Genomic DNA, 24,801 nt, shown 5'->3' with positions numbered 1-24,801 from the left:
ACCCTAGCCATAAAAAACGTACTCATCAAATAAATCTCAACATGTAGACTGATGACTCAACCTGTGTCCCCGTGCTGTGTGAACACGGGTTTGCCTTTTCTGGTGAAAAGGCGCCATCATGTGGCCAGTTTAAAGTCCTGCAGCTTTAGATGTGACTGCCTATGTGCTTTTCTGTAGGAGTTTTTATCTGTGAGTTCTGTGTATCTGCCTGATTCAGAGTATGAATTAATGAGGAAATGAAAGAGCGCTGTCATTGGCTGGCTGCTGTCAGGGGGAGGAGCCTGTGAAAGAAAACCTGTTCCCGACCAGGTTGGGCTCAGTTACCATAGCGACTCATCTCTTTCTGAAACATACAACCCAGAGTTTCCCTCATCTCAGGGTTAACAAACTTTTACATTTACATTAAACCCGCTTCTTGACCCCGGGTCCCAAAGGCGGAGGATCTAAGAAGCCGTTAGCCAATCACTGATAAAGTTAATGATACAATATCATTTCAGCGCCCTAAAATACATTGAGATTTGGGGCCAATTCTTCGCCACCCTACGCTGTGCTCTCGTCAGGGCAAGTCTCGCGACGCGCCCTTTTGGCGTTAACATGACAATGGCGAGCAGTGTCCCTCCAACAAGACCAAACCCTACCTCGGTACATTCTCTCCTCAAAGCACCGTTTGACCGAAGAACTTTAGCGGAGAAACTGGCGGTGAAACAGCTGGACCCGGATTAACTGGACCTCACGACCAGACAACGGACGTGAAAGGGAAGCTCGACATTGGGCTGTTTAGCTAGCTAGTTAGCTACGTGCTAACGCCGTATATTCGCGCACAGCGCGTGTGACGTCGCCGCGTTACTGTCAAAAAGAACAGCGAGCGCGATCAGATTATCCTCGCTAGCAAGGAAGTTCACGTTCCGCGAGCGAGCGAATATCTCGCGCGAGACGGACTTTTGCTCGTGCATGTTTGATTTATGCGCGCGCATGAAGCTGCTCTCGAATTTTGACAGTGATTTGCCGCCATAGCCATGCTACTCACAATGAATAAAATGCAGTACAGTGTGTCTCCATCTCATCCGTTTCCTTTGGCTAATGAAAGGCTTTGTAAATGAATGTAGAATGTTTCTGCGAGTATATCCTGAACCAGATCACTTGGCCGATGTCAACGGCTACAACGTGTCAACGTAGTCCCACAGTTTCATTTAGTCGTCATTGGAAAATTGGTTCTCAGTTCTCAGAAGAAAAAACACTTACTGTATTACAGGTTTGTATGATATTTGCAAATGAATGGAGAGGCTTCGGGTCATGCCAACGCCTATATAGCCCTCTGATAGAGGTGTCAAGAAACGAAGTACAAATACTATACTATTTCGGATTGTTTTCCGGCTTGTCACCGTTCAAAAACACACAAAAAATACCCGGATAACTCGCGCCGTCGGGATTACGTGAATTTGATTGTGGTTGGACGAGAAGTGTAAACATTTACCATCCAGACATCTTATTGGTTTATCACATGACGCAAATCAGAGTGACGCTGGGTGCGAAAAGTCCCAGTGAGCACAAGACGTTATTTCAACGTTGAAATATGGTTGAAATCGGGTTGAAATGAGGTCTGAACGTCTAAGACCTCATTTCAACGTCTTTTCAACCGGCGAAAAAGTGCGAGAAACCTCAACTTGCTAGAAAAGGGTAAATTTCTCGATGATGTGTCATGTTGTAACGTAAGGTTGAAAGAGAGACGATAATATCATTAAGATTATCATAATAATGAATGAAGTGGTCGGCGAAATTTGGTCTACGCAAAGACGTGATTTCAACGCATTTAAGATTTTTCTTAAAACGTCATGAATATGGAAATACAGAGTGTGTGTCTGTTACGCCGCCACCCCGGCTCGGGAGAGGAGATGGGGCGTAACAATATGCTTTAAGGACAAAATAATGCGGGCCGTTTCAAACATTAGTTGTAAACACGTAACTCTGATCACATCTGTAACGCGCATGCGCAAGTTCTTAGACGCTTGCACCGGGTGCAGCGCGAGGGGAAGTGTGTCCGGGAGCAGAGCGACGTGAACGGGCTGATACAACCACGGCTACCGGCCCCAATACTCTGTAAGTACGTGAGTGTTTGAATGAAGCACACCTGGAACTATAACCAGTTATTTTACTTACCACTCGATACGGGAAAGACTGTTATTTTGGTAAGCTAGTTAGCGTTAGCGCAGATCGTTTGCTAGTTAGCATGCTAGCTCGGAGCATGCTAGCGTTCAACATGAACTGGACCAAAAGTAAACCTCACAGAGTATTTTCCGTGTGTTTGGTGTTGCTTATGCTTTAGGTTGTTGCTGTACCCATATCATATTATTGCCGTTCCCATTTCATGTATAAAATACACGTTTTTAAAGCAACGCGGCCTAAACACAGATTGCAGGTGAATTCAACAAGTTGTGGCCTGTAAACAAGCTAGCCAAAACATCGTAAGTTACGGCATGCTTAAAGCAACATTGTAAAGTATGGTACTGTATAATATACCTGGAAATGTTACTCCAGAAATGCCATAAATGGTTTATAATGTCATAAGTAAACAATCTATAAATAAGGGTTCTCAAACACCTGCTGCTGTTATCATTATTACACTTTTTTATTACTGTCATTATAAACCCAAATTACACACTTTGCCTTTTCCCTAAAGTCTTGGTTCTTCCCTCCTCACAGGTTCCTGTGGATGGAGGTTACATCTGATGGAGTTTGTCCCTGCAGTTGTCCTGCCTTACACCTGGTGTACTACTCTGAATATTTGAATAATTTCTGTTGTAGGAATTGAACGTACTGTACATCTTTAAGTTGTTCTTTCTGTACACAGCTACTCCTCCGCTGTTCACCCTTAAGTGTTGTCCAGTTGAAGGGAGTTTTATCTGTGCCGATGTGATGGTTTCGGGACAGGATGCTACATGTTTACACACTGTAAAGCTCCCTCAGGATTATTTTTCATTTTGGGTTGAATAAAATGAATTGAATTGAATTAACTTATTGACTAGAGGCATCTGCAACTGAGGGGTGTTCTGCACATTCTGAATCATTGAAGTGACGATGAGGGAGACAGAGCTGATTTCAAGTATACGATCCGGATTCAAGTGACTCAGAACCATATCTTGTTACAGAATCTGAAAATGAAGTGCCAATGATTCAGAAAAATGGTTTACAAACACAAAATTCTAAACTGGTTCATGTTGTTGCTCCACTTATAATTTCATAGTTTATTTTCACAAAATATAATTTATTTTTGTATTCTGTTTTGTATAGGAAAAGTGTTGTTATATTGATATGAATAAATACAAATTAATCAAATTGTGTTGTCCTTGTTAAGGGCTGTTGACATGATTGACAACTGTCAACAGTTGATTGTGTGTAACTTGTACTTTTCCAGCGAGCAAGTTATCCGTTGAAAAGACGTTTAAAAGACGTCTATGGCCCGACGTTGAAAAGACGTTGAAAATTGGTTTAAAAGTGAAAGTTGTTTCAACGTCTATTCGTAGACGTTGAAAAGACGTCTATGTTTAGACCCGTTTTCAACGTGATTTTTAATATCGGTGGTAAACGCACAAATGTGGACGTAATTTCTTTTTACACCTATAAAATAATGCTATAGCACAAAGTAGAGGACGACATTTTACCGTATTAAAAATCACGTTGATATGCGGTCTAAATATAGACGTCTTTTCAACGTCTACGAATAGGCGTTGAAACAACTTTCACTTTTAAACCATTTTGCAACGTCTTTTCAACGTCGGGCATAGACGTTGATTCAACGTCTTTTCAACCAAAAAATGTTCACTGGGGTGGTGAAGGATCTTTTTCAGGACGGCAGATCAGTGGTCGTGGTACAAGTTGATCTATTTAGCGACATGAACCCGCCTCCTCCTCCTCATGCAAAGTCCATGTAATGTTAAATGAGTCTTCATGACCATGGGTCCGTACATGTTTTTTCTAACTTTATTGATAATCTGGGACAACACAGCGACCTGCAAGTAGCGCAGCGTCTTCAATTAAGTGACGTACGTCTTAATGCGAGGCTTTAGAAATGAACACATGAACATGGATTCTGTATTTGTTCAATATTTTGATAACCGACGGCTCCCTATCATTATAAAAGCGATGCGCCCCCCCCCCCCCCCCCCCCCCCATGAAGTAGTAAACCATGGGGAGACACTGCAGTCTAATCAATGGGAACAACGTGTGTGTCCTCTGACTCGTGTCATTTAGCCGTCACTGGAACATGTTTCTTTGTTTGTCATACAGCATGCGGGTCGATACGCGTGTCCCTCTGTTGTTGTAGCGTCGCCTCTCTGAATGTCGCCATGTTTCCATCATCCGGCAGGTCACGTGACCTGAAGGCACCTTCCCATCGTGTTGTAACGGACTGAAACTGACACTCACCTTTTATATGTCTGCCTTTTGTGTTTTTTCATCATCCCACTTATGAACACTGTACCAACATGTTTTCTCTGTCAATTGTGCATTGCTGAGAGCAGTGGCTGAATAAATGATTCCACTGAGTAAGAGGTTTTAAAACTTGTAAGTTTAGATAGTTGCTAAGTGATTAATCAAACAAACAAAAATATTCACTTTTAACAAACCTTTATTCCCCTTACAAGTGTTCCATCTTTTAAGCTTATTTTAAGGTACAGGTTAAATTATTAAATTACTGAGTATTAAAGTATAGTCAGGTTTGCTTTTCCAGCAACAATATTGTGATTTATTTAAAGACTCCAGGGGCCTGTTTCAATAAGGAGGTTCAACCAACTCTGAGTTAAAACTTGAACTCTGAGTTGACTTACCCTGAGATGGGAAACTCTGAGTTTTCGGTTACAGAACAGCTGAAATGAGTTAGTTCAATCAACTCTGAGTTGACCTACTCTGAGTTAAGCGCGTGCACCACAACTATAAAAAGCCATTATCAATGGAGCGCAGATATTACGAGTCACCATGGCAACAGCGCCAGACAAAAAGAGGTCTTCATATTTTTCACCAGCAGAACTGGATGTGCTTATGCAAGCATATGGAGAGTACGAACATATATTTAAAAAAAAAGCAACACGGCTGCAGCGGCGAAGGACAGAGAGTTAGCTTGGGAGAAAATAGCTGCTCGAGTCAATGCGTAAGTTTACATTTGAATTACTGTTATACAGTGTTGTGTGTAATTAATTTCTATGTAATCTAAAAACTGTAATTTAATTCCGTAATTTAAAGTAAAATCTGATGTAATTGCATTAAATGCTGCATAAACTATAAAGCAATTCTGTATAAAACAATAGTGGATTTAACATCAAATTTTAAAAGATATATTTTTTCAAGAATAATTCATGCAATTGTATAATGTTTATTTGAAAGCATTAAAAGTGCAGTTTCTTGTCTCTCCTTGTATTGTTCAAGTGGTTGAAGTTGATATGGGATTTAGAAAGTAATTAGTAATAAGTAGACCAATACTTTCTAGAGATAGTCATTATTACATTAATCTAATTACACTGTTGAAGAAGCCAGTTGTAGTTAGTAATATAAGTGACTTGCCCAACTGTTATAATATCAGAAGTGAAACTGGAAGAAGAGTGTGTTATTCAACCTAATTTTAATTTTCATGTAGGTGCAATCTTGCACATTATTACTGTGGATGGACCTCCTGTTGACATAGTCCGCTTCATTTTCGGAAGGTGCAATGATGGGAATATGTGTGCCATCAATGCATCCAACCACATTCGGAAATCCTAAAAGGAATTCTATTATTAGTTTACTTCCAGGGGTCGCAGCAATATGCTCTTAACTGAACGTCATTTATCAGGTTAGCCTCATTTAAACCGATTTATACATCACTGACCTGCAATCCTGTGAAACTCCTCTTTGATGGCTTTCACGGGTTTGTGCCCAGGAAACAGCACAAAAATTTGGAGAAAGCGCTTAAGAGCGAGGCACACTTTCCATACAACTCTGCAAACAGTAGCCTTACTGATATGTTCTGCATCCCCAATGTTATACAGAAAACTACCATTTGCAAAGAAACGTAATGCAACGCAAAGCATCTGCTCGGATGTTAGAGCACGGCCGCGATGTCTGATGTTTCTGATGTAAGGATGGATGAGATTATGGATGTATCTTATTGACTGTAAAGAAAAACGGTACCGCTCAAATAAAAATGAATATGGATATGACAAAAAATCCACTCTGGGTCTCAAAATCCTCTCCCGACGTAAATGCAACTCCCTACGGATTAATGCAGCCTCTTCATCCACAGGATCGTCCATAAAAGGACATGCCATTTCATTCACTTGATTTGATGCGCTCTGCGTGACTGAAATGTGCGCAATGAATGAATACCGAAAGAATGAATGAGGTGATTAAATACCACTTCCTCTTTAAAAAAGGGGAGGAGACGAAATAAACTCTGGGTTTCCCGAAGAAAACCTGCTCCCGACCAGGTTAGGTTCACAGAGTAAGTTGCCATGGTAACTGACTCTGAGTATAAGTTACCTCTCTTTCTGAAACAGGCTTGACTTACTCTGCTTTCTCAGGTTTAACATACCTCCCATTCTGAAACAGAAAACTCAGAGTTTCCCTCATTTCAGGGTTAACATACTCAGAGTTTTCACTTAACCTCCTTTCTGAAACAGGCCCCAGGTCAGACGGTGGTGGTAAACACCCCGCCATCATTAAGCATTGCATATTCAAAGTGTCCCTTCACAGACTCGCGGTACTCTGTATCACAACGTAGGAGGTCAAATGTAAATATGTCTTCACAGTAAAATACCATAACTCTTCCCAGATATGTATCACTGATGATTTAGATCTGACTTTACTTTTGAAACACAACAAATGATGCACGTTTCATTGAAAACAGAACAAAAAAAAACTAAATTGAGCAAAACATAACCTTACAAATAGTATTTTCTGAATAAACTCGGACATCTTGCGGTTAATCCCCTGAATAGTGGCAATAAGAACAATCAGAGAGACGGAGACGGTAGTGGAAGATGGAGAGAGCCTTTTTCATGACACTAAATGTGGGAAGCAGGCTGAAATATGTCTCAGTAAAACACACACAGAACCCACTCATCGAAAACTCCTCCATTCACATATACCCCAAAGCAAATTACCAAATGTATATTGCGTGTTCATTGTGCGCTGTCTGATGGAAGTCGTAAGATTAGTTAAGACATCAGATTTTCATAATATAGTTTATTTGATTCTTAAAGAGAAAAGTTAACAGCCTTGAGCTTGAGCCAGTCATTGCTGCGTCAGGAGCCTCTATTGCTTTTAAGCCAGGTGAAATAAAAACACACATATCCTTCTGCTTTTGATCCTAAAAAGGATTCTTTGTGTGTCTTATTTGTCGTCCAAGCTCCATAAAATATTGGTTTAAATGCTGCAGTTTTCAAAGTATCCACTGGGTGGCAGCATTTCATCGGTCCTCTTGAACAGCTCTCTGTGAATCCATCCTCTGAACTTGCAGGAGAGACAGTGAGGTGGAAACACTTGGTGCCATCGCACCAACAATGATGCCGGTCACACCTTCATGTAGTCCAGTAGTGTTGGGAGGGGGTTTGCATAACTTCCCTCAAAAAAAGGGAAACGCTGAGTCAGTCCAAAATATTGTGGTTGAGTCATTAATGGTGGTCCTGAGGAATCAGTCTATGTTTCCATTTCATGTATCAAGTCAATCTTCTGGTAGCTCGCAATCACTGTAAAGATAGACGTGTCTAATAATGAAAACATGAATCAGCCCATGTAATGTGACCGTGAGTGTGCAGTGCCATGACCTTTCTACTCAGTAAAGGAAGTGTCAGGATTCACACCAAGAGTAACACAACACTAAAGGAAATAAGCAGTTGGCACCTGCTTTGAGGTCCAGATGTCTGAAGTTAGGACCATTCAAAAACACACTTACTGCTTATCTAATACTACCTGAATTATTACAGTTACCCTTGTTCATTGTGTCAGATTTCAGTCAAATATTACAAAGGTGAAACCAAAACACATAATGTGACTCACGAATCATCAATAATGAAAGAAATGAGCATTGATTCTTTTCATTAATGACCTGGTGCGATACTTCTCTCACATGAAAATTCTGAAAACACTTTCTTCACAATGGGATCTTTGTTCTTAATGTACGTATTTTCAAATCAAGACGCTTGACATGACGACGAAACATTTTGTCATTCTTCCTTTACTCAAAATAAAACATGGCTACTTCTTTAATGTTAAAACACAATTTTATCTGCACCGTGGGGGGAGAACATTGTCTCAGAGGAAAATTGTATAATTTGACTCCTTAGTCTTATTAAACTTCGGCAAATCTGAGACAATATTACAGCGCACAACAAAAAAATAAATAATAATAAAAGATTTTTGGTGCTTCATGGTGATGCTTACAACGCATAATCAGAGCCACTGCTCTAATGGCAAATGGACTGCATCTAGTTAGTGCCTTTATAATCACTTGTTAGAGCGCACACACACCCTTACACACACCATGCAAGGCCGAGAACCGGCTCAGTAGTTTGGAGTCTTGCTCAAGGACACTTCAGCATGCTGTGAGGACACGAAGCCGGGAATCGACCACAATAACCAGTAGACCGGCTCTATTGCCTGAGCTACTGTCGACCCCTACACACACACACACACACACACACACACACACACACACACACACACACACACACAAGGTCACTGACCTACAGTGTGACTTCTGACAGAGCTGTGTAAAAATTCTATATAATATTGGAAGACAACGTTTTTCATGCATTATTTTTGCAGGCATCGTGGGTGTTCACTATAAACAATCCTCATAGCTGACATGCAAAGCCTGAGGGTGGACGCTATGTTCTTATAGAGCTTTTTGTAGCTACTTTACTACAGTACTTTGAATAATAATAATATAATAATAATAATAATAATAAGGGACGGGTTGCATACACCTTTTTCTTAGGATTCTATGCAGCAAGCGTCCTGCTGACAGATGTGCCCTTGAAAAACAGACCAATTGTCCTTGAATCTGTTCCTTCACAAGATAATAAAATTAAACCTGTGCAACAGTGCTTTTTTTTTTGTAAAATTCTGAGGTCAGGATGATGATAGGAGACATTGACAGTGTATTCAGGGTCACAGATGAGTGAGGGATTTTGGTCTTCTGGCTGTTATCATAACCGGTGGACCTCTGCTCACCGACCCCCCTCCAACCGGTTAACGCGGAGGAACTGCTTATGAAACGGGGCCAAGGAGGCTAAGGACGGTGTAGCTGGGTGCTCGGGCCGGTTGTGAGACTGAGGTTAGTTTTCTACCTTTCCTTCACTCTTCTTTCAGGCAGCCATTAGCATCACCCGCGGTTCCTGCGGCGCCCGAGCGGCGCTTCGACCAGCCGTCCTCGGCCCCGCCGTGGAACCGAAGCCGCAGCGTCTTGCGGATGACCAGGCGCTCCACGAGGAAGGAGGCGCAGAACCAGGGCACGGCGTACTCGGCCGTGATCAGCCCCATGAAGTTGTAGCGGAAGCCGGAGTAGTCCCAGGGGCAGGCGTTGAACTGGCGCAGCAGCAGCCCCGTGCCGAACTCCCACAGGTAGGTCCACGCGGTGTATATGACGCAGCGGGGCAGCACGCGGCAGCGGCCGCGCAGCCGCAGGTACATCTGCTCCACGGTGAGGATGCAGGTGCCGTAGATGAAGAGCGCCCACACGCTGGTCACGCCGGGGAACTTCCAGTTGCAGTTGACCACGAACTCCCAGGCGGCCGTGAACATCACCTCGCAGAAGTAGCCGTGGATGGCGTAGAGGTACCAGCGGGACAGCACCGTCAGGCGCACCGGAGCCTCGCGGGGTTCCGTGGTCACCTCCATCCTTTTTCTTTTACTGACACACAACTGTTTCTGCTGCTGGGACGCAAGTCTGGAGGAGACAGGGGCAAAAGAAAAGGTGAGAAAGAAGGTGACACAAAGGCGCGTTGCAACATGTCGACTCCATCCAACGACTCAAAGAGAGTCAAACGCCAAATTTTGTTTTGATTCTGCAACAGACATTCAAGATGTTTAACCTTAGTAAATCTATTCTGCATGACGTGCATGCGTGATTCACAGGAAACAAAAAAGCATTGATATCAGCCAAGCTGGTCTGAGCTGTAGTAAGCACCTGTAAATGATCACGTGCTGCTTTAGATTAAAAGCTTCAAACGGCAAAACGTGGGCCGACTTTTGTTGTGAAGAAGCCACAGGAACGGCAACGGATGTGTTAGCACAGACCATGAGTCCTTACTCCTTTTTCTTTGCTTTTGACAGCAGTTTGGAATATTTCAGGCAGGACTGGATGTAAAGACCATAGTAGAAGTTCAATGAGGGACAAGGCAATCAAACACCTGATTGGCACAAGATCGACAGAACTAGAGACGGCAGAGCTTCAGAGCTTCAGAGCTTCCCTCACTTGATGCTATTTACTGAGGTGGTCTCTTATGTAAGTTTTAACATCTGACTGCCTACACAATGTGCTCTTTTTTTCACAATGCGCACATGGGCTTTGGTCTCAAGAGGCCCACGCAGGGTGGGATTCTTTCTCTTCTCTATTTGCCACGGCGCAGGTCTAATAAAAAAACACCCTGCATCATAGCGAGGAGTTCAAAGACCACGGTGGTTGAGAAGGCCGCGTTGTGTTGCATCTTCTAGTATAAAAAGGCCTCCGGAGGAAACTGTGTCAAAACAGCAACCATCATACAATGGATCATAGCCGCTCTGTAAAACACAAGCTCGGGGAGAGGTTAGGACTCCATAAGACTGTTTGAAGAACAAAGGCGATTTTCTTGTCATCTTCAAACGCTGGCTTTGGCCCAGAGTGGTTTCATGGGGATTAGCACATTTCTCCCAAAACAAGGAACAAGGGCTTCATGTGAGGGGCTTGGACCACAGCGACGGACCAACTGACCTCCTTAAACCCCTTCTGGAGTCTGGGAAACTGTCCCGCTCCTCTGATGTGTCCAAGCAGGCCTGGGTCCAACAGTTATTTGCTAAATATTTTCAGCGCAATGCATTATCCTGCAGAGACAACTCGTGCAATACAAATATGTTTATTACATTACAACATCAACATGCCTGGTATAGTAAGGCATGCTAAACGTTCCCCCTTAAAGGAATAGTCCACCTTTTTGAGAAGTGTGCTTTTGACCGTAGTTAAACAGGAAGATTACCAGAACAACTTGTGACAAAATCGGCTTCTAAAGCTCCAAAATTAACGTGCTATATTTGTCATTTCTTTGGTGTTATTGTAATGCAATTCCCCATCGCATCTCTTTTTCCATTGCTTGCACCGATACATCTGTCCAGTGCAAGACGAAAATTATGGTAAATTTATTTTGACTTATTTAGGTCTTAAAATATGAAGAGAGCCTGTTGTAACACAGATGAAAAAGCAAGAGATTCTTATGTAATGTATTCCACATTAACACTTTAGTGAAGTGACACACGCTACATCTTAAAGCGCAGGAACATGAAATTAGGGTTTTAGTTAGAATTAATGTGGCCGTCATACAGTCATGCATTCAAATTTATTTTATTTATTTCAGTCTGATAATAATGAAGGATGAGATACAACAAAAGACATTGGCCGGACTCGTGTGTTTTTGCTGTGATTCCACGATCAGCGTCTCTAAAAAACATCACGAGCCACTTTCTATGTGTGTGTGTGTGTATTCGGACACATCGATGCACTCATTGCCCCCGCGTGACACCGTGCAACCATTGGATCCACTTTGATCCTGTGGTTTCCAGTGTATTGATCGGTAAGGATCCTGCCAGCTCTTGCTGCAGGTACCCAAACAAAGAAAACACACAAGATGAGAGTCAGCCGAGGTTCAAACAAAACAACAACCAACACGTAGCGGTGCCTTTTTTACCGTGCCGACAGCTGTGAACCCACGACTCCGACCCATTGCTGACCCCGCGTCCCGCCATAATCCCCCCCTCATGCAGTGCAGCTCTGTGGCACTGGCGCAGGTCCCAGGCCTCTGCAAGGTCACTGTGGTTGGATGCGGCGCTGCGAATGGAAACCGGCGGTGTCCGATGCGGGTGAGTTGCCAGTGACCAAGAGGATGGAAATGGTGCTGTCATGTTGCTAATTCCATATAGTGGGTTAGCATCAGGGAGTCGCTGTAATTAAACTGGAAAAAAGCCATTTTTCACAAGCAAACAGTCTATATCCAAATAACAGTGTTGTGTGAGGAAATATGTGCGTTAGTAAAAGGTCCAAGTGTTTTGGGTTTGGATGTATATGCAAACATTCACCTTCCCTTGGGGCTAAGCCCCGCCCCTTATTTGAATCCTAGAAACACCCCCGTGTCTCGTTATCACCCAGAAAATATCCACAAATTTACCTTTGAGTACACACTGACCTTTGAAAGTTCAAACCTTTCCTGTAGGAATCCTCTCGTCCCCTCTGTCTTCTTCCTCTTTGCCTCTTACACAATCATTGCAGCTCCTTGAGCTCTTTGCAATTTAATGAAAGACACTAAAACATGGGAGCTAAGCCCTCTGCCCCGGATAGCATGTGGGTCACGCCTCGGGGATTAGAAATGCAGCCACCAAGTAAGCAGCAGATCTTGGTCACGGTCCCTGGCAGCAATGGATGGATGCATGTGCACGTTAATCTTTAATCAGGCAAAGAAGCTTAAAATCAATCATTGACAATAAATAATTCATGCTGGCTTCTCTGTAAGAAACAGAGATATTTCAAAAACGAGAGAGGTTTGACACCTGCTTTTAGTGGAATGTTCTGCAGGCCGGTACTGTTTGGTGTGCACCCAAAGCTCCTCTAAAGCAAATATACATTTATACACATATATATCTATATATGCCTCTTTTTATCTAAATAACTTAATTTGGTTATTGAATCTGCTTAGAAGAACTATTTGCGTTAAAACAGAAACCTGTCACTCTTAGGGAGGAACACAAACATTAGAAGTATGGTTTGAGGTTATGCTTTACACATTTGCTTTGTAATTTACATGTTGGAATTTCAAAAATGGCTAACTCACATATTAACAACTTATATTTGAACTGTTCAAATCACCACAGTGATTTCAACACACAGGAACATTTTGGTTTGGAAACTTCCCTCAGCCTCAACAATGACCTTTTATGTCCCTTTAACCTGCAGTACAAATGCACATTCCCATCATACCTTATATGGTCTCTTATAATAAGAAGCAGGAACGGATAAAACCTGGATGAGTGAATTAATACTAAACAACTTAGACCGAGTGTCCGCACAGCAGATTTGGGCTCATGGTTGTTGTTTTTACACCAGAGCTTTGGGATCTTTTGCCGTGAAGGCTGCCGCTCAAGTTAAAAATAGGTCTTTAATATCAATACAGTTGGTGTAAAACTGAGAGGGAATAAAGGCTACGAAGGCAGCAGCAGCAGGGATTATCGAACAAAAAAAATGTAATGAACTGCAGGCCTTATATGGAACAAATCAGTGATGGACTTTTGGAAATCCAACCCAGGGCCACATATTGCACCATTTGTACATGCATCAATGAGATGTGGATACGCTCCAGGGGAACTCCAGGGGCCGTGGAGAGCCAAAGTCATCACATTTTGACCCCGACAACTACCGGGTTCAGCGCGCGGCTGCAGCATCACGCGTGCTTCCCACTGAGCAGTGCGGTGCAAATCATCCGGTTCTGAGCATGGGCACAAGGGCGTGACGCCAGGCTGCTACGAATAACCACACGACCTCTACACACGTCAGACTGGTGCAGGAAGAACTTCCGGTTTGCCCTGCAGAGCTACGTCATGCCTGCAGCAGAGAAGGTCCAAACACCCCAAAATCTTAATTATTCTTTAGCATAGCTCACTACATGTTTACAATCCGGTAGGCCCAATCATTGAATAGTGAGCATATTAATGCAGTAATTAAGTATCAGTATTGTGTGATGGAATAGTGGCCTTAGATGAAGAAAGCCACTGGCTTCCTCTACTCGATGGAGAGAAGCCTCTCCCCCTTCATGACGCAAAAGACACGTTTGTTCCTTACAAAGCATATTTGAAGTATACGAGGCACAATGACACACACACAGACACACACACACACACACACACACACACACACCGAATTCATATCCACATTTAACTGCAGTAAAAACTAAAAGCAAAAGAAGAGAAATGCATTCTGCATTCTAACACCACATGCAGCTATTTCATTTACTTTAAATACAGTTAATTTAATTCGGGACAGTGACAATATATATATACATATATACATTATTTTTTTAACAAGCTGCTAAAGCTGCTAACTTGCAAGCAAACGTCCGTTAAAGAGAACCGACCGCTATCTCACGTCTAAGGAGGGTCGCGGTCCCATTCAATGGCACCAAAGCTTGGTATAAACCCCTCGCTGCGTGCAGACACGCATTAATCCTCCCTGCTGCAGGCTGCTCATCATTCATCTACCTTTGTACCGCGCTCCGCTGGGTCCCCCGGGTGACTCGTCCCGGATGTCTCCTTCCTGCACCGCGCTTCGGCTGTCCGGTGCAAATGGACACATTTGACTTCGGTGCCGCAGGAGCCGTCCGCCCATCCACATCCACCTCTCCTCATCCACCCATCCTCCCATCCACGTCCACCCATCCACACACACTCACGCACATCTCGCGTCTCCCCTTAACCGTTTCGTCCCCGCAGACCGCAGATCAACGGGTTGATTTTTACATGTAAACATTGGCTGTGGAGTATTAATATGGACGTATTGTGCATTAATGTGTTCATCACTTTAATGTAGCAGCTGGTAAAGGTTTAAACATTTTGAATCACTTTATATACTTCGGAGTAACGTGTGTATTTTCAATGAAGAATAATATTAACCAATAATATATCATAATGTATTGATAGTTTATATTTCGTATTTTAATCTGAGTCTGAGGTACTGAAGTTGTGAGTTAAATGTAGTGGAGCGAAAAACTACAATATTTCCCCCTAATTAGTGCGAGAAGAACTAACATAAGTAGTAACATAAAAGGTGTAAAATAGTTTTCAGGTAATTCCCAGCGGTGGTTAGGGATCACCTCCTGGTCACTCCATGATAACATTTACAGCAACTATAGAAGGGCTCATATGATGTGCAATGCTGCCTTGGATGAAGGGAATAAACATGATCCATGATTAAATGCCCACGGGCCTGTCGCCCCAACGTCCGTGGGCATGAAATCCTTTGAGAAGCTGCTGTTGACCAATCAAAGGTCATCGTGGGGCCTGCTGGACCCCTGCCGACAGGTCGCAGCAGGTGAGGCAGGAAAAAATAAATCACCCCGAGGCCACAGGACCATCAGCCACGGCTCTCCTCACTGCTCTTCTTCCTCTGACCAACGGCTGCACCTGAGAGGAACCGACTGGGAAACAGAGGTCATCCGCCTCAAAAGGGACGGCGCCGAGTCAGCGTACGGACGGACGGGAGGCTGAGCAGCTGGTCCGAACAACCGGGAGCTGAACAGGCTCAAAACCGGGGAGATGATGATGATGATGATGATGATGGGGTCTTGATTATTTCAATGTATGCGGAGAACAAAGAGAGAAAACAGACTTCAATTCAACTAAGCCGGTCCTGATCATGTGAGATCATGTCACCAAAATACTGAATCGATACCAATTATTGTTCTTCAAATAGAAATGTCCTCTTAGAAGAGATTTGCTGAAAGGATTTGAAAAATGACGTAATCTATATACACTCAATTACCACATCACGCATTACAGGTAATTATTTACAAATACCTGACAGAGAGCAGGAGCTCTCTCAACCATTAGGTTAGCGATCAAACTATGCATCAGTGGACTGAAACCAGAAATAACAGAACACATGGACTCTGAAGGCTACAAATAGAGTTTCTCCAGGGAACAAACAATCTTTAACAGAGATGAACTAATCGCTAATAGACAAAGCCCCGAGTAGAACATTTTCAGATGAAGGCAGGTTGCAGAAAGCTTTGCATTCAATCAGATTGATGCATGTGGATTCCCTTCCAGTCATCTAAAGTATTACAGAACATGTGGTCGATCTTGTGTATTATTAAAATGCAGCAGCCTTGGGAAAAATGTTTTCCTTTTAATACATTTAAATGTTTAAAAGTAGGTACAAATCTATTGATCTTAATATAAAACCATATTTCTGAGAAAATTGTGTAATGTTTCATTATCTGGTTGGTTATCATATTCTATTTATTATATTGAGCTGCATCTAGATTTTCCACATGTACTCAGTTTTTAAAAGTGCTTTGTATAAAAAAGGTTAATGACTGTTTAAGGTCAAATGAACAGTCAAGCTCATTATCTAAATGGGCGGAGATGGATACAACAAAAATAACTGTCAGCAGATGTTTTGGGTACTTGTATATTTTCTTGTAGCGACCTAGGACTGATGTTTATATCCAGACAAGCTACTACTGAACAGAAAATAAAGACAAAATGACTGGACATAAAAGCAAAACACATTCTTGATTTTTGGTGGGTTTTTTTAAAAGGTTGTTCCAAAACATGGCTTTTTTTGTCCATTTAAGGTTTTCAAATACTGATTTCTTTTTCTTTTTAAAAAGGTTCAAAATATATAAAGCAATTTGGAATGAAATTTTGCATATACCCTGTTTGCATACCTGTGTGAGTCAGACAACACCTCTCACCTCTGTGCACAGACACCGACAGAAGAGGGAAAATCAATTATCTTTTTTTAATTACATTATCTAAGCATTGATGCATTACTTGTGAAAAAGGTAGAAAAAACAGCAAGTCTTTCTCAATAAGTTAAACCTCTCTGGCCGAAGAGCACGGCCGGCTCACAAAACAAATTTCCTGTAAAGCATTCGAATTCATCGAAACGAAGGACAAGGAATTAACTTGTAGCACTGAAATAAAAGTCTGTCTCCTTGTTGAATTTAATTTGTTAAAAAAAAAAAAAAAAAAAAACAGACATAGAAGATGCAAGTGGCTTATGTTACAGTCCTTCCACCCTTTTCCACAGGGCTCTGCAAGCGTTTATGAAACTTCACAAGTTCCATCGTTTGATCGACAAACAATAAGCAGAGTTATAGTTGGTAAAAAAAATTATAACAACAATAGCAATAATTACAATGACAGTAATAAAGAGAAATGTAAGTAATAAACACAGTCCTGTACAGTCAGGCTCATCTTCTCATTGACCACAGCCAGAGTGATCAATTGCCGATTGGTCCGCAGCGGTGTGACGGATCCATGCCGACTCATGAAAGGTGACCGATGCTGTCGTCTCCTCAGCTGCCCTCGCATATGGTTGGTTGGAAAGTGCCTTTCCATTTCATGTCACCCTCTGCTCCCGAAAAGGACACAAAGGAAAGTGAGAATGAGCTGCCTCCTTGTTCACAAGCGTGAACCAGAAATAAAAGGCTGTAATGTATCAAGCCTCTCCTACTAACAGTTGGCACCTTGTTATCAATTCAAATCAAACATTTTAGAAACCACAGAGCAAATGTAAAACAACAACAACAACTACTGGGGTAAAAGAAAAGACCCACCTCACTGGGGTTTGTAGTAGGTCATTCCCGCCGAGCGCTCAGTCCAGTTCATGCACCTCGTCCTGCATGGAGACTGAGGGCCGCCCGGCTTCGCTCAGACGCTTGGCCATGATGTCCCACTGTGGAGCCAGGATTTTGGATTTAGAGCCTGCAGATGACGCAGAGAACAGGAGATGAAAACACAAACACATCCACTGACTACCGAGTTCACTTAAGGATCCAATATTCTGCCCCCTGGTGGCTCCATAGAGTACGTTTTCCTATTTATTTGTTTCCCCCCTTATTTTTAAAGTAGTTTAATCTTATCAAAAATATACATCTTTAAAATCTTTTTACAGCACAAATAACATGGTTTCCACATTTCTACATTACAAATCAGAGTATCAGAGAATCACTTGTTTTATACAGAAACAACCAGCTTGTTTTCAGCAAATACGAGCTTGCAAAGTATGTTTATACATATTCATTATCTTGTTGTTAACAATATGACTGACAAAGCAAGGTTTCCAACAAATGTCATTATTTTCACACCTTGTGCTACACGTGAGAGGTCCAACATGTCGTATACCATACCATATATAATAAAAGGGACACATTCGGACACATTCCATATGAATGAAGTTGAAAAAAACGCTCAATGCAACAGCGTGTTCCGCAGCACCTTTTTGCTGCTGGAGGAACTAAAGTCACAACTGAACTCTTCTTCACGTCCATGAAGTCAACAGCGCTGCAGTTAATCCTTAACCCCTGCACGGGTACGACCTACACAGGCACTGCACTCCCAAAATGTGTAAGTATTTGACATACAATTTGATTCGTATGGAAGCAGCCATGTCTGGATTAAACTAAAGAACACAAAGAAGCGTTTCCTCTACACACATCACACATGAAGAATGATTGACAGGATAAATTGGAAATCCGCGATACTTGATCCTGGCTGCGTTCCAACCGTGAGCCCCCCCCCCCCCCCGGTGAGGTGCCTGAGGTGGGCTCACAGACCAGTGGAGATGCTCTCCCTCAGGATACACTTACCAAGCCCTCCTCCTCCTCCTCATCCTCCTCTTCTGTTACCATGACAACATAAGACTGGCCTCCAGCTAAAGCAGCAAGGCCAATCCGATCCTCCCGCAATCTCCCTCGGTCGGTCTGTGTCTGTGTGTCTGTCCGTCCGTCTCTGGCGTGCTCTCACTCTGTTGATCTCTCAGTCTCCTCCCCACTCTCATTTCACAGGGGAGAGGGAAAAGTGGGACATAACCCCAAAAAATAAAGAGCCCCAGTCAAACCCTTTACCCTTGGGAAGCGGATCTCAGTGGCGTGCTGGAGCGAGCAGTCCTCTTTAAAATATTAAAATAATCCATGTTTCACATTTATATGAACATTTTCAACATGCATGTCTAATTTAATGAGTTTCAGTCCGTCTTAAAATGTTGAAATAATCAAAGCTAGGCTGAAAAAGAAGCTGTGAGTCAAAGGATAACAGTGAATCAACATATGGAGATAAGAACAATAACAACCTGCTGTGCTCCCTCCTCTCACTCACCATCCATTCCGTTGTGCTGTTCGTAGCTGCGCTTGCCCAGGATGGTGGGGGAGCCGTTGTTGAGGATGGGGGAGGACTTAATGGGCGTCAGGCTGGCTGAAGAGATGGAGGCCCCACGAGGCGGGGGGGCGGGTTTGGCTGGACGCGGGTGTGCTTCTGCAGGTGAGTAGAAGAAAACCATTTTTTTAGATGCAACAAACATATATGGTTGGGATTACTTTTATCAAAAATGAATCTCAGTGATGCCAAACAAGGTATTTATACTTTCAGGTACCCTCGTCACTGCAGTGCTCATACACATGAACTTTGACCTCTTCAGTGCACTCTGTTATCCGTTGAGATGAGCACAATTATATTCCTTTTTCGGATTATGTGTGTTCATTTTAGGAGGACAATAACAAGAGGGAGAGTTAACCCCAAAATCAAAAATCAAGATTTGTTTTGCTCCGAGTTGTCGTGCTGTTTATCAATGAACTTTGTTTTCAGGAGTGTTAAAATAAATAAAAAATGGATTATATGCACAGCTCAATGTGCCAATAAGTTTCTCTTTAACAATTCCAAGAAACCATGGTTTAACATTACTAAGATTATACAGCCATGCTAGCTGCTCTAAGGCTGAACTAAATGCTAACATTAAAATGCTGATATTTTACACCAAGTACAACCAAGGCGGTTGAGAATTTAATTCGTTTTTTGTATTTGGTCATAAAGCATTGCTCAAATTAGCATTTTGACCCGGTAAAAGAACCCTAAATTCAGCCTGAAGAGACCCAACATCAAAGCTGCCTCACTACAAATGTACACCTCACGTGTCAAACAAATGTCATGACACTACAGCAAAGAGATATTTCAGCCTGGACAAAAGCGGTGAGCCGACTGACCACCATTAAGCCACAGAGCCCGTCCCTCTAGAGTCCATCTCCAACAGCCGACCTTACAGACTGAACATGGAGTTTAAATCTAAGAGACGCAGCGGGGGACCGGCTTCTTCTTACCTAAATACCGAACCACAGACTCCAGAGGTTTACGTTCCACTGGTTTCAGTGGCAGCGGCTTCTTTGGCGCCTCTGGCCCCCGCAGGGCGCCTGCCGAAATTCATCACAAAAAAGAGTCAATAAAAAAGAAATACATACCTGAAAACAACGACAAAGTCCACCTGGGAGGACAAAGAAAAGGCACTTACACTCTGCCTTTATGGCGGCCGTGTTGACAGGCAGGTAGGGGTGCCTGGCGAGGTACCGCGGCCTGATGATGTCATGGCAAAGGCGGCGTGCCAGCTGCGTCAGGCCGGTGGTCTGCAGGAAGAAAGCCTGTCTCGTCTTCACTGCGAATTTGGGGCTGCCGCTGTGCCGAAGGGGCAAACCTTGGGGGCTCTGTGGGCACAAACACACCGGCAAACCTGAGCTGACATGGAAGGAGCGCAACGTGGGTCGGTGGTCTCGATCCGATGAACGTGGTTTGACTGGGGACGGGCCGAGGTTGGATGGCACCTCGGAGCAGACTGCGATGCTTCCCAAAAAGCAGCATCCATACAAACGCTTTTGCTGGAGTTCACTGCTCAACCATATGCACCCATTCAGAGAGTGTGCTGTTGACACAGTACACACAAATGTGTACGCACACACAGACTGTATTCACAAGGTAACATGCTGTCATGGTTACGTGTGAGGACGGATCTGAGTACAAAAGGACATTTTTGAAAGCGGTACAGTCGTGAGTGAGTAATCAAACAATAACGCCCCACCATTTTCTACATTGCTACAACATAATATGCTAATGACAAATGATAATTATGCTTCTCTTTGTTGTGTAAGGTAAACTAAATTTCTTTTGAGTTTTAGGGGGCTCGCATTTGCGTTCATCGTTTTGACATTTTTAAACCAACATCATGAATTGCTCTAATGAGCATGAAAAGCCAAACTGGTGGTTCGACTTGATATATGACATGGAAACTTTTTCCTTTAGTCGTAAATGTTAGTCAAACAGTAAGCTGTCTGCAGTGTGTCTTTGTGCGTGTGTGTGCTAGTTTGTACCATGCTGCTGCGGTTGGGTCCAGGTCTCTCTCCATCCAATCTGGTTGGCATCTTGAGCCCTCCGTACTTCTTCCAGTAGTTCCAGCATGAAGCACACAGGCGACATTGCATGTTTGGAGGTCCCCATGAGTACCACTGGTAGGAGCTGCTTGCTACTCACACACACACACGTGGTCAAGCAAAGACAGGAATAAGCAGAATATAATTAATGCCCACGATGGTTGATAATCCACAGCTAATCACGTCCTCATGTTCATGCAGGCGTTATTCATCACTGAATTAATTACAACCTCTAAAATAACTCAAATAATACTCGCTGCAGGGCACATGGCGCTATTATCTCTCTCCTCACCATTTTGTAAATCCAATACCAAATAAAAGACTCAGCGTCTATTCTGGTTTTTTAAATGAACCATTTTCAAATGTATTGTAAATGAATGCTATGGTTTAAGTTAGTGGTTAACGACATCATGAGTTGGATAATAACAAATATTGGCAATACTGATTGCACTTACGGTCTCCATGAATAATAAATCCCAAATAAGCTTCATATTGAAGATATTTTGAGTAAACAAGCTGTAAACAACATCATATTATCACATTGATTACCGTAAAACATTTCAGTTTCAGTGCAGATACATTTAAAAAAAGACAGCATATAATATAAGTTCCTGAAAACAACCGCTCTTCGCCTCTAAATTTTAAAAAGTCAAAACAACTCATTGGTTTTTGGTCTTGTGTATTTAAGAAAAAGGACTTTCATATTAAAGCACCTTTGAGAAAACAGGAAATAAGCTTGTGAATTAGTAAGGAGACATTCAAATTATACAGCTACTTAGAAAAAGGTCCGTTTACTTTTGAGTCAGAAAGCAACAGCCTTCTAAACGTGATTGGAGCCGTGAAGGCCAAAGCAATCATCCTAAACTCATCATGTACAATTTAGCATACTTAGCTTTTGAAACGGGCAAAATAAAATAATTTTATTCTCATTTCAACTTGCACAAGAAAGAGCAGCGGACTTACTGTAGCAGCTCTCGCAGGCTCTTCCAAGGACAGGGGTCTGCGTCAAGCCTGGTGGGCCTGGGGCGCCCGGGACTGCAGGGACTGCTGGGACTCCTGGGACGCTGGGGACGCCGGGGACCCCTTGCCCCGGGACACCAGGCGCTGGGACACCTGGCCCCGGGACAGCAGGCGCTGAGACACCTGGCGCTGGGACACCAGGTACTTGGACACCAGGTACTTGGACACCAGGTACTTGGACACTAGGTACTTGGACACCTGGCCCCGGGACACCTGCAACTGCCGCTCCATTCACCAGAGGTAGTTTGACAATGTTACTCAGCTGGTTGGGGTTTGGCTTGTTACTGGAGGGCGGCAGGAAAAGGGGAGAGGGTCAGATGACACCAGCCAAAGAGAATACATGACATTCATCACCAGCAGTTGGGCCGATAAAGTACATGAATAAACTGAAAAAAGCGTCTGACTTTTGAAATACATCAGATGTTGCTGTGGAGGGTCCTGATGTCTGCATGTATCGAGATGAGTTGCACACGTTAAGTCTGATGAACATAATTATTTGATTTAAACAGAAACTTGAGGTACTCACTAGTTGGGGATGTAGACCTGCTTCAACTTGCTTTCTGCCTCGGCTGCTTTTAATCGTTTCTGGAGCAGAGACAAAGGGTGAGGAAGACGAAGAGAGCAGAGAAACAACGGTGTGATCAGAGGGGTTTGCTTAAAAGAAAACAGCCCCGAAGGATTAAAATAGATTTTAAAGCGGGGTAAAAGCGTATTTTTGAATGAAACTGACTGATTTATGATTTTTTTGGTTATACGTTTTAATTTGGAGCTTCACTGACGACAGAATACAGCCAAACTGTGAAAAAAGGAGTGTAAAAAGAAAACAAAAAGGGAATTGTTCACCAGAAAAGAGTGGAAAGTGTGAATCAGACTTCCTTCTTTTTTTAATACTAGGGATGTAAATCGGATGCAAACACAAAGGTCAAAGTGTAACAGTTATTTGCTATAAAAATAAATACAGCTTGATATCAAAGAATAAAAGCCGTTTTTTCTTTTAACCTCAAGAAATAAAGAATGTTTTTTTACCTGCTGTACATATCTGTCTGTAGTCTTCCACATGTAGTAATACTCAATAATACTTGTCAGGGACTTCCATGGCAACTGGAGAAGAGAGGCCCCAACATATTCATTATTTCAGTGTCGACACTTGGAACATGGTGAGAGCACACCAATAAGAAAATACGTGATATTATCTACGCACGCCCGACTGACAAGACAGCACACCCACACGGATACACGGACGCCATTTAAACAAGGAAACACGATCCAAATCAACAAAAACGGGCCACAAGAGCTGCTCGGGTTGAAGAAGCGCCGTTAAGTTGCCTCCGAGAGAAGTTTGAGAGGAAAACAAGGCGCCATGTCGAGGCCCCACCCCTAATGGTGGCGTAGCCCTGTTGTTTGAGAGAAGGCCCGGGTGGAAACATGAGCGAGCGGCACTGACGGCAGGCCTCCACCAGGTGGTGGGGTGACGCACACAGTGAGGACGCCGCGCATTGTGCACCATTGAAGTCCACAAATGGCAGCGGCGTCCTTCGGAAGGCTGAAAGACAGTTTTCTGTCGTCTCAACCTGCTTGTGGAACGATTCGCTCTGTATAAATGTTCATTGTGATCAGCTGTAACATGTTGGCTCTTCCCTACAGTCCGGATGTATGGTTGGCTTACCCCATCCCTATTGTGTTTGAAAGTTGCTCATCCAACGTCAGCTAAACAACTCGCATGATTCAAAGGTGAGTTGCACAAGCTTGACACACCTTTAAATCAGATAATAGGCTGATGAGCACTGTGAATAATACAAATTTCCACACATCTAATTCAACTCAAATATTGCCGTTTTTAAAAAGATGGTGAGAATAATGAAATACTGTTAGTAGTTGTAGTCATAAATGAGGTTATTATAAGTGTAAAGATCATTTAAAGAGATTTTTCCCAAACGTCGAGCCCAATAACCACAATCATGTTATCTTTCAACCAAAGTAACAGTGAATAATACTGAAATGAAAGGGTTTCTTTCAAAAAGGATATTGCTCTCAAAAGAAAACAGCGGCAGGATGTGGTGATGTAAACACCAGCCTCTCTGAAGCTCACTAATGACCATATTACACCTTGTTAGTTTCATCCGTACAAAAGATGCGTTGTGGTCAAACAGCCGATTACGTGCCACAGTTCATCTGGCTGCATCCTGGACTCTCGCTGGGAGGTTACCAGGCAACCGGTGGAGCTCTCGTTAACCAAGGCTAGCAGTTAACCCCTGGTTTCAGTCTTTATGCCCCGCTAACCGCCGCAGAGAATTACACTGTACTTTTTGTTTTTCCTTTTCTTTTGCAACTCACAAAATCCTGCTGGATGTCGGTGAAGTCTTTGCCGTATTTCTCGAGTGCCTCCTCGAACAGGTTGGCCTCCGAGGCGCTCCACTCCTCCATTTCATCCCTGCAGAGGACGGGCCCACCCTGAGGTACCAGCGCCGCGATGGCTCGGGTCATGTCGTAGCCCGTGGCATGGAGAGTGTCCATAGCGTGAAACTAAAACACACGATCCCAGACATATGTCAACCTCAAGACTTATCATCATCATCATCATCATCATCTCAAACAGTGATGC

At 43.0% G+C, this 24,801-nt stretch overlaps 2 protein-coding genes across 4 annotated transcripts in view; both read right to left on the bottom strand.

The window, feature by feature from the left end:
* Nucleotides 1-9,158: 9,158 nt before the first annotated feature.
* On the bottom strand, nt 9,159-15,115 carry tmem229b (transmembrane protein 229B). 3 transcript variants are annotated; one of them, XM_062557347.1, is made up of 3 exons: nt 14,464-15,115; nt 11,907-12,170; nt 9,159-9,916 (listed from the first exon to the last, which is right to left on the bottom strand). In XM_062557347.1, exon 3 carries the CDS (start codon nt 9,865-9,867, stop codon nt 9,325-9,327), a length of 543 nt encoding a protein of 180 aa, XP_062413331.1. In that variant the 5' UTR covers nt 9,868-9,916; nt 11,907-12,170; nt 14,464-15,115; the 3' UTR covers nt 9,159-9,324. The 3 variants fall into 3 exon arrangements, with proteins under 3 accessions (XP_062413331.1, XP_062413330.1, XP_037343149.1); XM_062557346.1 differs by having other exon boundaries at nt 11,907-15,115; XM_037487252.2 differs by lacking the exon at nt 11,907-12,170 and having other exon boundaries at nt 14,464-15,109.
* A 1,597-nt stretch (nt 15,116-16,712) lies between these two features.
* The window catches only part of mta1 (metastasis associated 1), a 30,929-nt gene continuing 22,840 nt past the window's right edge, over nt 16,713-24,801 (bottom strand). The window contains exons 9-18 of the mRNA XM_037486529.2: nt 24,534-24,722; nt 23,226-23,300; nt 22,726-22,784; nt 22,143-22,483; nt 21,120-21,271; nt 20,270-20,459; nt 20,082-20,171; nt 19,087-19,242; nt 17,547-17,694; nt 16,713-17,341 (exon numbers count right to left, since the gene is read on the bottom strand). Coding sequence (XP_037342426.2) covers nt 17,585-17,694; nt 19,087-19,242; nt 20,082-20,171; nt 20,270-20,459; nt 21,120-21,271; nt 22,143-22,483; nt 22,726-22,784; nt 23,226-23,300; nt 24,534-24,722 — 1,362 coding nt within the window. The 3' untranslated portion in view covers nt 16,713-17,341; nt 17,547-17,584. The remainder of the gene's footprint in view (nt 17,342-17,546; nt 17,695-19,086; nt 19,243-20,081; nt 20,172-20,269; nt 20,460-21,119; nt 21,272-22,142; nt 22,484-22,725; nt 22,785-23,225; nt 23,301-24,533; nt 24,723-24,801) is intronic.

This window comes from Pungitius pungitius, chromosome 14 (genome assembly GCF_949316345.1).
Source record: "Pungitius pungitius chromosome 14, fPunPun2.1, whole genome shotgun sequence".
NCBI lineage: Eukaryota > Metazoa > Chordata > Actinopteri > Perciformes > Gasterosteidae > Pungitius > Pungitius pungitius.
Note: the sequence above shows the minus strand (reverse complement) of the source record. Positions and strands in the feature narration are given on the sequence as shown.